Source organism: Hippocampus zosterae, chromosome 1 (genome assembly GCF_025434085.1).
Source record: "Hippocampus zosterae strain Florida chromosome 1, ASM2543408v3, whole genome shotgun sequence".
In the NCBI taxonomy this organism is placed as follows: domain Eukaryota; kingdom Metazoa; phylum Chordata; class Actinopteri; order Syngnathiformes; family Syngnathidae; genus Hippocampus; species Hippocampus zosterae.
This window is the reverse complement of record NC_067451.1, coordinates 29519299-29533237: the sequence shown is the minus strand read 5'-3', so window position 1 is coordinate 29533237 and position 13939 is coordinate 29519299. Positions and strand designations below refer to the sequence as shown.

Genomic DNA, 13939 nt, shown 5'->3' with positions numbered 1-13939 from the left:
TTGGTTTCAAAAAAAAAAAAAATGATACTCCATATCAACTAAAATGCAAATGTATATCATCTGACGGAGGCTGGCGAAAACTGTATGTGGTGCATCTAGCACACCTTCGCCAGACATGCTACAGTTTGACTGCACCAACGTGCCTAACAAGTTGTGTGCGCATCGTTTTCTGCTTCGAAGTCTGCGGCTTTGTCGAAGTGTATGTCCACACGCACACTTGAATATGCATGTGTGTCAGTAGACAAATATCCATCTGTGCCTCCACAGCTGAACTGGGATGGCTCAGCCCTGATTCTCCTCAGCATTGCACATTTTCCTTCCTCCTGATCCTCCTCATCCTCCTGGTCAATCGGCCCCCCGTCAGGGACGTGTCCCCACTCTCGGGTCCCACACCCAGTACGACTCTCGCTGGTGCTCGCGAGGTTCACACCCAGTACGGTCCCCGGAAGGTCCCTCACCACATTATTATTAAAGCAGGGTTGTGGGGCGGCTACTCCCACTCCCCTCCGTTCCGGCGGGGCGAGCGCTGGGCGCTTCACCTTCCGGTTGGACCCCACCTCCTTCCCCGCCAGCTGATAGGCCCAAGAGCCCCGGCGTTCCACCCGTCGCGCCACTCGGAGGGATCCCACCGCACGAGGGGCACATTTTCTTTCTTCCTCCTTCTGGAGTGTTCTGGAAACACACCTCAAAAACATCTAACATCCCAAACACCCCACCGCCCATCCCTTTCTTTCTTTTTCCCAGCCTCCCCTGCCATGCTTCCTTGGTCACACCTTTCAAATTGAGTTAGAGCCCGCAGAGAAAAATGTGGCACTACAACAATCACATGAGAGGCGTGTGTTGACCACAGCGTGTCTCTGTCAGGCCACACGCTGGAAAAAAATGTCTCCCTGTCACTTTGTCAACCATCTATTTACGGTGCAACAAAAACAGCTCCAAACACAATACAAAAAAAAAATAAAATAGGGAAAGATGTGGGTATCTTCATCCGAGCTTCTTGTCACATTTGCCATTTGTGGCAAAATGTGTATTGGTTGAGCGACAATTTGAAGTCATTTGACTTCAGAGCTTGAAAATCAATTTGGTGATATACTGTTTGGTACTAAAAAAGTGTTTCTGTCATTGTCAGGATGGCATAAACTACAGGAAAAGTTTTTCCAGGGCAGTTATTGTACAGTATATTTCTTAGCACAACGGTAATTAAAAGGGTTCACTGAAGCCCAATATGTCAAAAATGTATTTTATAATTGAAATGCGCATATCTCCTTCATCTGCTGTTGTTTACCAAAATCTAAAAACGATTTACTCCCAAAAATGCGTTTGAAACATGATAGCAACTCGCTTACTGAGGCCGCCATGTTTAGGTCCTTTTCGCATTTGTGTGTGATTTGCATGAATGTGACCTGTACTCACAAGTTCTGCCTCATTATGCGGCTTTACATATTAAAAAAATACATACAGAAAGAGTGGGTATTGAGCAATGACAAGCTAAATATCATCATTGTTGGCCCACGCCTCGGCTGACTCACAAAAGTATCGGAATAGGTCACCAACAACATTAACACATTTCATGTTCAATCGCTAAGTGAATATGCTAAAATCAAATTGCTAAATAATTATGTTGTCATTAATTAAAATTGTATGATGCGGTGTCTCTCTCCTCCGGCATGCCGACTTGCTCGGTCATCGCTTGCGCCTACGTGGCAGTTGAGTACGAGAAAATAAATCTGCACACTTGCCTTTGACACTGACTTTGACTAGACACTTGCAGTTGCAGCTGATCCATTTTTTACAAACTAGGCTGACTCGAACGTACTGTAGGTCTACCCTAATTAGTTCAGCTGTGCACAAATCGGTGGTGACTCGAATTGAGAGGCGAATTGACCATTAAAGACAAATGCTAAATCGGAATTTTAAGATTTGAGTGAGAATGTCTCAAGCATATGGTCACATGTGCGAGTGTCACAGGAACAGTTTGAGGACGTCGGGAGTGCACAGCATCGTGTCAAGTGCGCTGTTTCGAGAGCGAAACCCGGAAGTGTTTTTGGATGTATGAGATTGTTCAGCCGGCTAATGAGCGTTAAATTCAACTTTAAGGCAATCAGTTAATAAAGCCCATCTCGGCAGTGTTGTCGTTACTTTCCTTTTGTCCTCATATGTTGTCCTAACAGGAAGGGTGTTTGCAAACTTGGACGTTGGATGGGAGAGACGAACCCACCCTAATTTAGCACTAACCAACATGTTACGACAGAACACGCACAGATGAATTCAAAAGTGTACCAAAAGTGGGGAAAGAAAAAAACAACCTTATGTTCTGCTGTTGGCCAATTTACTGCAAGGGATCCTGGAGGTTAAAGTAAGTTCATTTCAACTAAAATGGAAAAGCTTTGCGTAGATTGGTAGGTTAGCACGTCGGTGTACACGCTGTTTTAAAAAAAAAGTGAATATGAGGCTCGGTTAAGAACTTTGGACCAAATTATGTTTTAGATAAAGCACTATATAAAAGCACTCCATTTCCCATTGTAATCCAATTTGATTTTCATTTTGTAAAACGAATAGCAAATTGGGCGTGAGTATGAGCTCTAACTACAATAATTTATTGAAAACAAATCCATACTCTGATTTATGAGGGACAGTGCTAACACTCATTTGAGGGGTTTGTCACTGAAGGTGTGCAGCTGATGAAGATTTCAAACACGATGCCTTCCTTATGTTGTTATTTCGTGGTATTTTTCCACGAATGCCGCATTAATCAGTGTTATGTTTCGAGTAGTGCTGACACAGGCACTATGTATTCTTGCTTTAAAAATGTGAGGGTTTAGTTGCTCTTTCTGTTCATCGCCAGAAAGAGATGTGTGCATGCAAGTCACTGATATTTAATATACACACACACACACACACACACACACACACACACACACACACGCAAATTCTATATACTATTCTATATTGTGTTGTTAGCCATCACATTACAAAGCTGAAAACTGCTGCAGGAAAACTGTCCTTCCTGCCTCTTAATGTTTTCTTTTTCATTATTGGTTCTCCAAACCCTTGCATCCTGAAATCACAACAAAGATACATTTTTTTTTCATCTTGAGGATATTTCTAACTTATCATCACCATAGATCATTGTGAACACCTATTGTGCAACCGACATAACATCCGAGCTAAATGCAGCAAAAGTAATAAATAATTCTGGGGCACATTTCTTGTACTGCAGTGTGAACATCTCCGGGCTGTGTTAACCACATTCCTCTCTTTGTTTACAATGAGGCTGCTTTTCTCACATCTCTTTCCTCTTTGAAGACTCATCTTGTCTGCCTTGCCGTTCTTCTGCAGTACACCTGCTTCGTCTAAATTAACTAAAAGGCTGAAGATGGTTCAATATTGGGGGGGGGGGAAAGCACTCAGTAGATGTGCTCAAGGGAGGAGGAATGGCTGCAAACCATGAGCGAAATGACAACATGAGGAAAATGAAGATGAGCTTCAAAAGCAAAACATTGCAGAATACGCCTTTGAAAGAAAACAACGCGTGTAATCGAGTAAAAAGCGTGTCAAGGAAAGGTGCAGAAAGGGCTCACTGTTCGTTCCGCCTCAGGTGGAAGGGAGGAAGAGGATGAGTACCGTAAACAGGAGAGAAAAGGATGGCGGGGTCATTAACTTGGCTAGCTGTGACCATCAGAAACATTAACGCTGTCCCCTCTGCTTTCTTCAAACTGCTCCCTTTGCGCTTTGAACTCCTCTTTTCTTCTCTCGAAGCCACTGGACTTTCGCCACTATTATGGAACCTGAGCTGGCAATTACACATTTCCCAATTTCTGATGTCGCTTTAAAGCAAAGAGTCTTTCCACCAACGCAAACTGCAAAGCTTCGCTACAAAGCCGAGCCTGCAGGATAACCGCCGCCGCACATTTGTTTGCTGCCGGTCACTAATTCAATTAATATCAAAAGGCTTTCAGCCGACTTGAAAGAAAATTGTCCTGACACTCCGCTTTTATTATACATGTGAATTCTGATATTTTTTCTCTCTGAGAAGCTAAGTTTAATTTGACTTAATGTAAGCGTGTCTCTATTATGTTGGGTTTAAAGGATGTGCTCGTTTTTTTTTCTTTTCGTTAATCGATTGAGCAGTCACGCATGCCTCAAAATGGATTAACTCCTCAAATCCACATAAACGCTTCTTTCCTAAAGTCTTTGATTGGATTGCCACCTTGTGAAAATTAAATGCACTTTGCTATGTTGCTCATAAAAGGTCTGAGTCATGCACAGGGAGCTATTGATGACGGAGGAAGTTTGAACATCCGAGTAAATAACTCTGACAGCTTTGCACAACAAACGCTGACAAATGTAAAACTCAGCAGCACAGGAGTTCTTCAGTCAGCCTCCGAGGCTTGCAAGTCTGCAGATGAATTTCATTTAATGACCTGATTTCTTTCATTGTTCTTTCATTGTCTTGGAAGAGACAAACCGAGGCATTTTGGAATGTCGTTTGCATAGCTATCACGTGTTTGATGTTTGAAACAGCACAGTAGGCAATTAGGAAGTAAACGGGAAATTGCGGTGATGCCGGACACAGAGAGAGCAGCAACTGGCCGTGTTGAGTGTTTGTGTAACGTGTCTAGCAAATCAGTCACCACAATAAAAAGGACAAAGTGAATAATTTGTAACTGCATTGCAACGTAGTCATGAGATAAGCTTACAGTTAGCCTACTGGATAAGCTAACAATTAATAAACACTTCTACTCCATCGTGTTTGTGGTTTCAGTATGGGGAGTAGACTGACGATGGCACATATCGATAAGTGTGCTACGTGTGGTGCTCAGCGATGTCCAGGAAGTCATGTGTTACCCTTATACTGTTTGTCCATTGTTTACAGTAATGGCCTGAAGTCTTACTTTTCTCACTTACTTTGCAAAATTACAATTCATTACTCTATACTGGTTAAAAATAATGACAAGCATGTACTTTGGAAGATTATTGTACGATACTCTCAAGGTAGTAGTGGGCCTTGGCATTCAGTTTGCAAGTCATGCATCTCTGCTTGTCGCGGAAGAGGTGCATTTTACCGGAGATTGTTATCTTGAGCAACACAAGGACACCAACTGCGCAGCTGCCCGCCATGATGACAATGAGCTTTTCTTCTCTTTTCACAAATGATTTTATTGACAATAATAGTCATTCTCATAAACAAAACACAGGTGTTGTGTACTTTAAGAGCACAAATCAGGCTGTTTTCAGATGTTTTTAGTTAACATTTTTGTAGTGTATGTTTTATTATACGTTCTTTTAATAGAACCCCAGCTGTGTTCTGTAGGTCAGCAGACGCGGGTCAATACGTGGAGCCCAGAGTTCAACACAAACATGCTGCATGAGCATTTAGCAAAGGGAATGAGAACTGAAGTTAGCCCACACGTGTAAGTGCTTTTAAATTCGGGATCAAAACTATGTTTTTTATTCCATAACTATGACTCCGTCTTTTGCTAATTTTAGTACCGTATTTTCCACACTAAAAGGCGCACTGGATTATGAGGCACACCTTCAATGAATGGCCTATTTTGTAATTTTTGTCATATATTGGAGGCACTGGATTATAAGGCGCAATCTACAATGCATCCACTAGATGGAGCTACGCTCCTTCCGTTCGACTCGAGAGGCGTTCATGACCGCCTCCGAAAAACGTAAATTAACGATTCCTTCAATGAAACGACAAAAATTGAAAATAATGCATCAAAACAGAAAATCAAGCGAGGAAATCACTAAATAAATTCGATAGCCCCCCTACAGAATTAATTTGGCATTTCCTGGAGCGTAACTCGAACAGAATGATCAGATGTCAGTAAAATGTAGGAGACTGGACTGTCTCAGAAGTGTTTATTTATTCCTTTGTTGTTTATTGTATTCCCAAACGAGGAAATGCCGAAATAAATTCTGTAGGGTGGTGGGAGGGGGGGCGGGGGGGCTATAGAATTTATGTTGTGATTTCCTCGCTTGATATTCAGTGAAAGAATAGTTAATTTACTTTCTTCGTCATGAACGCCTCTCAAGTTGAACGGAAGAAGAGAAGGCATGGAGACGAACAAAGATGTACCTGTATTTGTTGAGACTGTGAAAACCATTAATTATGTGTGCTTTAAAAAAAATAATTAAAAACAACACCACAGCTCTCCTTTTTTCGCAGCTACAACCAAAACGTATTTAATAAAGCAGTGACACCGTTCACTGAACCAACAGCAAGTTATAACATTTTAAAACATTTCTCCAGCAAGGAGCCATTTTGGGCTAGACAGATTACCGTAATGACTATACATAAGGTGCACCGAATTTTAAGGCGCGCTGTGAGCTTTTAAGAAAACGAAAGACTTTTCGGTGCACCTTAAAGTGTGGAAAATGCGGTGAACTACTTTGACTTTAAATGCCTTGAATTATTCTTTTTTTTTTTAATGACAAATTCTTTTGCTTTACAATGTTGGTCTGTAACTATGTGGAACACACTGAGTTACCTTGTCTATGAAATGCACTATATAAAGAAAGCTACCTTGCTTTTTACAATTAAGCCTAAGACTTCAAATGGAGCATCAAGCGTAGCAGATAGTAAATCATCAAATCCCCCAAATAATCAAGTGACATTTGTGAGTCGTCCTTCTATTTTTCTCACATCTCTGGGCCTAGAAAAGTAGCTGTGTCAAACTTCACAGTGTTGGTGCGCGTGAAGTTTAAGGTCGTCCAGAGACACTTCTTTTGATGGAAAAGCTTCAACATAGCAGCAAGAAACAAGAAATGGGGCCACGGCTCCCACAGGAGCCACTTCCTCTCACCAAAGCTCAGTCTGCCCGAGAATTTAATTAGATTTCGATATCAAGCCTTTTCCCTTCTATGCTTCCATTACTCTTCAACGTGCGTGAAATTGCATGGTACTATCTATTATTTATTCACACTCATTTGCTTATTGTTTCTTACGGAAGCCTTCGTTTGGGTCCTTGCAGCTCAGCTGCCTCCGATATGATGCTCCACTTCGTCTCCCTCACCGCTCTGGCCCACCTCCTCTGCAGATCAACTCGTTTGCTGGTGGAGGACCGGGGGGTAGATTTTTTATTCTCTCTCCCCCCCTTTTGCCCAATGACAGCACGGTGAGGTGCTATGAGGGCTGGGTGCTAATGAGCTGACTCTGCAATGCTGGGGAGATGCTCTCTAACACAGGGGGAGTGAGACGATGGAGCGGGCGGGCGGAGGCTCAGAGGGGCCATTATGACCATGCAGCACAGGGGTTAGAGGGATGAAGGGGCAGGCGAGGCATTTTGGCTCCGAGACACAGCCCCATTCACTTGGCTCATCTGTTCAAATGACATCCCCAAATGTCGCTCTCAACTCCATTCCTTCCTCATTTATATACTCGATGTCTGCTAATTGCGATTCAAAAGGGGAAGCTTATTTGTCTGCGCTGCGCCATACTGTACAGTTATATGACCAATAAAACAGCCCATAAAAACGCTAAGAGCAAGGCAGTGCGTGTCATTCTCTACTGTTTTATATGGTAATTATCTTAACCCTTTCTAAATCAATTAAATGAACAAATACAACCAACACACACACTTGCCACACTGTTTCTTTCCAAGGCCAGCATGTGTTACAGTGTCGCCAAGTGCACTTGTACAGTATCTCCATGCAAATGTGCGCGAAATATCACCACTGTAAACTCAACAGTAAGAGGAACGATTTTCGATGCGTTTGAGAGTACATTTTTTCATGCTGCCGCGCGCGCGCGACAAGAGGAGGGGCATACTCACACGCGTGGGTGACAGAGAAGCTGTTGGACGACTCCAGGTTGTCCACGTTGTAGTTGAGGTGGAAAGGCTTCTCGGTGGTGTTTTGGTTGGTGTTGTAGAGTTGCACCGCGAACCTGAAGGCGCTGTGCTCCTGCACCGTCGAGCGCATGAAGAGACCCCCTGCAAGTGGGAACAAGGCGACCACACCGCGCGCATCATCACTTTCGGATGTTTACTAGTACATGAAAGCGGTTTGAACTCATGTTTGCGCGATCCAAGTGCCTTTTTGGATCACGTAAGCGGCGCGTATGGTTTAAAACACACTCCATCCACATGTTTGGTTTGAATCCAAACGAACAATTCACTTGAAGGCTGCAGCATTTAAAAAAAAAAACGAACTGCGCCCATGTTATTGCGAGATCAAAAATCACAGTGCGGCACAGGTCAATTACCGCCGTAAATCACTTACCGATATTAATCTGATTTGGAAATCCCGCCGACGATGCGTCGAGGAGCCAGAGTAGCAACAGCACCAGGCTCCGTGCCATTTTTGCCACCTAGAACCACTATGTTCAACTCCTTAGGAAGAAGCTGGGCAAATGCATATGTTCGGCAAGATGACGATGGGAATCCAGTGGACAGATGATGGTCGCTCACAGTTGCGCCAATAAGGCTCATCGAAGTGCGCGAGAGAGAAAGCGCGACGGAGAGAGAGGGAGAGAGCTCGTGGGGAGGAGGGAGGGAGAGGGAGCGTGAAGGAAATCTAATTGGACCGATGTTGGTCAAACCTGATCTGACATTAAATTCTAAGGCAGCATCCTGCTACTTTGCCACAGCCTGGAATACCCCCCCCCCCCCCCCTTCCACTTGCCCGTATTAGACGACCAATCAATAGGAAGCACTGCAATTTCTTGTGGCCAATAGCTGGCTGCGTGGCCATTCCAGCTGCATGCTGCACCAACGCTTTACTTGTGTAGTTGTTTTTTTTTCTTCTTCTTCTTCTCACTGAAAGTCATGTGATATAGTTTGGATCATTTAATGTCCGTTATACCGTGGCATTTTTATTGTATAAAAATCAATGATGGGGCACCATCTGCTTTGGCAGGCAAAATCCATCCATCCATTTTTTATTCCGCTTCACCTCATTACGGTCATGGGTGAGCTGGAGCATATCTCAGGTGACTTTCGGAGTAAGGACGTGTACATTCTGGACTGGTGGCTGCCTGTCTGTCGTCGGCCTTTTAAAAGCCAAAGCCAGGAAAATGACTGCACTCTGTCTCGCTGCCTGTGCTTTTGTTACAAATCCAAATGTGTAACTTTGCCAGCACAGCTACGCTTGCCTGCCTCAGGTTCACTCATTAGGCAAGTGATTTTATAATTTTAAAAAAATTCTGCCAACAATAAAAAGACACACCACTAGTCACTGGCAACGTGTAAAAACTGTTGCACAGTCAATTCTCAGTCACCCAATCAATCGACATCAACTTCCACAAAGCAAAGGCCTCTTCGCAATGTGATACTTCAACTAGACGCCTGTTATCGTCTGCAATTGACAGCATAGCGCTGTAAACTGCCCAGCTTTTGTTTTTCTATGCATAACATGCTCCCGACCATCATCTGAATGACTCATAAAGGCATGACAGGTTTCATGATCACTCTCATCAATATGCTTTGAGAATGTACTTTTAAAACTTTGGATATCTGTACCATTTGGTCATTCAACAAGGTGCCAAGAGTTAAGAGGAATTCTGATGATACTTTTTTATAAGGTACAAGTACAAGTTCAACGTTATTGTCAAATGATTGTCAATACATTTTGTTGATGTAGCTTGACAAATGTAAATTGACTCCTTTATTACGCTTATTTGTGTTCTGAGAACTCTTCACTATGTCTGGAAAAGAAATCAGTCAAGTGCTTATGTGGAATGACCTGGTGATCATAGAGACATTTGCTTTCCAAAAGGGATCAAAGTTGACATCTTCTACAATTCACTTGTTCCCTGGGGAAGAATGTGTAACCACATCACATGGATTCTTGCTCTTTGCAAATTCTGTACCAGACTGACGGGATGTCATATTTGTGACCTCAGCGGTCTAAGTCATCATGACCCGTGTCAAAGCTGTCGATGGCTCTTCTCTGATGTTCCCTCACAACATGCAGGACATTGATGCATCAGAGTTTGTGGTTTCGTTATACCGAAACACTGTGTCTTATCTCAACTCAGCGAATCAGAAATGAATGGGTTATTTGATTCGGTGCATGCTGGTTCTCCGTGTGAGCCGGCTCATGACAAAGCATTCCAAAGAAAACATTTCAGGAATTATACCTATTAGGTGTCTGAGTAATCGAGAGAAGACACAAATGAAACTGAGATTTGAAAATGAATGATTGCGCAACATTGTCAGCAATTACGAAATCCCTCAAATCGCTCTGTGCGCAAATCTTACTTGGAACTGAGCCTTAAAACCACAGATGCAGTCTAATTGGAAGCAAATAATTATGCCATCCGTGTTGTGTGAGGAGACAGAAAAAAGGTAGCTGCAAAGGTGCCGTTGATTTATTCCTCAAACACACAAAAAAAAACAAAAGACAGTCAGTAGCAGCGATTTTTCGGATGAGTTGTTTAAAATAAAAGTTTTGGTGTCCTCTCGTCTTGGTCTCAAATGAAGAAGAGCAGAAAATAGCGTTGCCTTGACGCAGTTCCATGTAACTGAAGCCTTTTACGGTGCTTGTTTCTGGTGCCACAGACCAAGTCAATGATAGAAAAACACCTTCATCTCAAAATCATACTCACAGTTATGGTTCCAATTGAAAGCTGTTCTTTTTTTGGTTTGTTTTTGACTTTACCATTGAGAAGCAAAGTCGTAAAATTCTGGGCAAAGTCCAACGACAAGAACTCCAACCGTTATGATTGACTTCAACAGAGCAGCTTCTGATATCGCCTAAGCTGAATTTTCAGTGCTGATTCATTTGTTCTGTTTTATGACAGAAATGTAAAAATGGTGGGGAAGCTGGTGCACTGCAGTAAGGCAGGTTCAACCGCTGGCTCCGCTATCATTTAGCTCCATAAAACTCAATCGGCAGCATGCTCGTAGCAGCATTGGTAATTCCAACTGGTTGGGTCGAGCCAATGTATGAATTGGAGGTGCATACTGGTGAGTCTGCGCTCACTGCTCAGCCTCTTGTCAACGGCACTCGGGCAGAAGCGAGTGACAAAGAGAAATAATCATCATCATAACCGTCAACTTATTAGTGATGAAAAGTAGTCAGAATCATGGCATTGATGGAGCACGTGCCTGCTGACTTAAGGTAAGAGGAAGAGACAACACTGCAAAGATCATTTGACAGGAATAAGAAGGCAGCTTTTGTAAAATCCTGGCATTCAATCATTTGTCAACAACAGCAGGTGTTTGGGGAAATGCAGCAGTCTGTTGCGGATTACTTTGGAGCTTAAAAACTAAGATGCTACAACACATTGTGGGTGTATGTTTTCAATCAGCAATGATGACTCCAATATAGCACATCTCATTTTCGCAGATCATTCAAATTTCGAGAAACACTTCTATGCAAATCTTGAAGGTCCGACAATCCATTCGTGAGTGGATTTTCAAACAAAAGTTTTTTTTTTTCCCCCCGTATCATAGAGTCATCAACACAACATCTTCAATAACTGCAGACTTGAGGAGGGCTGTTTACCTTGGCAACAACATTCATTACATCCAAAGTCACTGATGGTTGTGTAGTGGTATGCTCACCCGACTTGTGAGTGGACAGGTGGGACTGATTCCCACTCAGTATTGGTGTCAATGTGGTTGTTTGTCTCTATACGTGCCCTGTGACTGACTGGTGACCAGTTTGGGGTGTAGTCTGAACTTCAGCTCAAGGTCAGTTGGAATGAGCTCCAGCAACTCCCTGCGACCCTCTTCAAGATAAACGGTGTTGAAAACGGATGCATGGATACTTACAGTATATCCCATGACAGATACAAGTCCTGAAGTGTTTTTTTGCACAATGACTTTTTACTCTTACTCACAACATTTGGAAACAGATATCTGAACTTTCCACTCCTTCATTTGTCAAACTGCACCCTGCAGTTACTTTTATTCAACCTTTGCTGACTAAAGACAAAAATATACCTAGGTAAAGTCTCCCATTGTTGAGATCATGATTGATTGAGATATTGGAGCTTTGTAAGTTGGAAGAACACAGGGGCAGGAGTGATCTGGAGGAACATGAACCAGGGTGCATTAACAACGACGACGGAACAGATTCGGAGAAACTATCCGTGGTCTTATTCAACTCAGTAGGAGTAAAGTACAAAGGGAAATATTAAGAATTGACAATTTTAATGTCAGTCATTAAAATATCATTTTTGATCATTTGGCACAACAACAACAAAAAACACCTTTCTTCATTGATATAAATGTAGTATAGTACTTGTACTAAAAGAAAAAGAAAACCCTCTCCACATTGATTTGAATTCTGAAGGGATAATAAGGACTGAACTGGCATGTCCTGGATGAGCAAAACAACATGACAAAAAAAAAACAAAACAAATTAGATAATGTTAATTAACAAATGACAAATACACTTTTACCTGTAATTTTTCTTTCAGATTTGACATAGCATTTTTAAATTCCAGGAGAAATGTTTTGAATCATCCTGGTTGCCCAAAACATAAATAATAACAATAATGATATTAATAATATTAAACGTCTCTTAAATTTGTTTTTCTATTTTATTTATATCTACCGGTACATTGATTTTTCCATTTGCTTTTTCCTCAATTTCAACCACTTGATATTTAGAGATCAATTGCATGACTCATTCGGTCTTGGCCGGATTTTGGAGGTTCATGAGAGACTCCGATGGAGCTCCTTCCCTATTCTGTCAGCGCGTCCTTCCATGAAAAGGACTGCAGCAAGACATTGGTCTGTGGCACCAGAAGTTCTCTATGCACTTTTGAATAGCACACATGTACACAACAAATCTAGCTGAATAAAACATTACATGGCGCCCAAAAATTCTCCAGTGGCGTAAACCATGTGAAAGATTGGCTGAGAAGAAGAAATTAAAAGTGTAACATTAGGCCACAGTTCCAAGGAATGAGATCACGCCAGACAGCAGTTTCACAATCTCAATACTGTAGTGTGTGACAAAAGCACCGCTCCCCAGCAGACAGTTTGAGCAGAGTGTGACGGAGGCCATGTTATCAGCTGCGCAGGCCGACACACTTCACTCTCTTTGCCTTTGGCTTTGCACCGGCACAAACATGGGACTACAAAAGTCAGTGCAGCATGGCATGAAGACATCTTTACCACATGCGCTTTGTGCTACATAATGGAAGACACATTTTTGCACCCATGAACGTCATTACAGTACACATGCACACGGACAAACAATGTACAGTATATCAAAGGGTTTTTTTTCTTTTTTTTTTTCCTGGTTAATCGTTTTATCAAAGTGTTACTCAGCAAAGGAATATAAGATAGATTTTCTAAAACTTATTTTATATCTTATGCTACTATCACCGAAAATAATGCTGACCAGCCATCCATCCTGCATCCATTTTCAACTCTAGTTATCCTGAAGAGCGTCGAGGGATTTGCTGGAGCCTGTCCCAGCTGGCCCTAGGCGAAGACGGATTATCTCCTGAATTGGTCGCCAATCAGTCACGGGGCACATTGAGAGACAAACAACCACAAACACACACATTCACACCATCACTGAGTGGGAACCGATCCCACTGCCCGCACACAAGTCAGGCCACCATGTACCATTACAGCATCCACGACTGTTGACCAGTCAATACCTGCTACTAAGCAACCGCCCATGCGTACCTGTACTTGACCTGTAGTGCTCTCTAGGTCGACCAATTCAACACGTGACTTATGTTGTGACTTCACATTGTTAACTTCAATTCAGTCAAAAAAGAACACGCAACAATTTTAATTGGTGTCACAAGATATACACATTTTAAAAATGGAATTTAATATCAAAGCGTGAGTTCATGGCCATGAAATTGTGTAAATTTGGTTACCGGTATATCAGTGTAGAATCAGAAATACTTGTAGCTGCCAGATTCTCCCAAAGGTACATCATATTTCTGTCTATCTAGAGGCGACAATTTATATTTAAAACTTGAACAAATCTCTGTCTCGTCTGGACTTAGTTC

The 13939-nt window shown here is 42.3% G+C and overlaps 1 protein-coding gene across 3 annotated transcripts in view; it reads right to left on the bottom strand.

Annotated features, from left to right (window-relative positions):
* gria3b (glutamate receptor, ionotropic, AMPA 3b) overlaps positions 1 to 8560 on the bottom strand; it is a 124450-nt gene extending 115890 nt beyond the window's left edge. For 2 of the 3 annotated variants that reach the window (XM_052073878.1, XM_052073887.1), the window contains exons 1-2: positions 8233 to 8558; positions 7785 to 7943 (exon numbers count right to left, since the gene is read on the bottom strand). In XM_052073878.1, coding sequence (XP_051929838.1) covers positions 7785 to 7943; positions 8233 to 8311 — 238 coding nt within the window. In that variant the 5' untranslated portion in view covers positions 8312 to 8558. Of the gene's footprint in view, positions 1 to 7784; positions 7944 to 8232 lie in introns of all 3 variants that reach the window. The other variant, XR_007963690.1, reaches the window with a different exon arrangement.
* Between the last annotated feature and the right edge of the window lie 5379 nt (positions 8561 to 13939).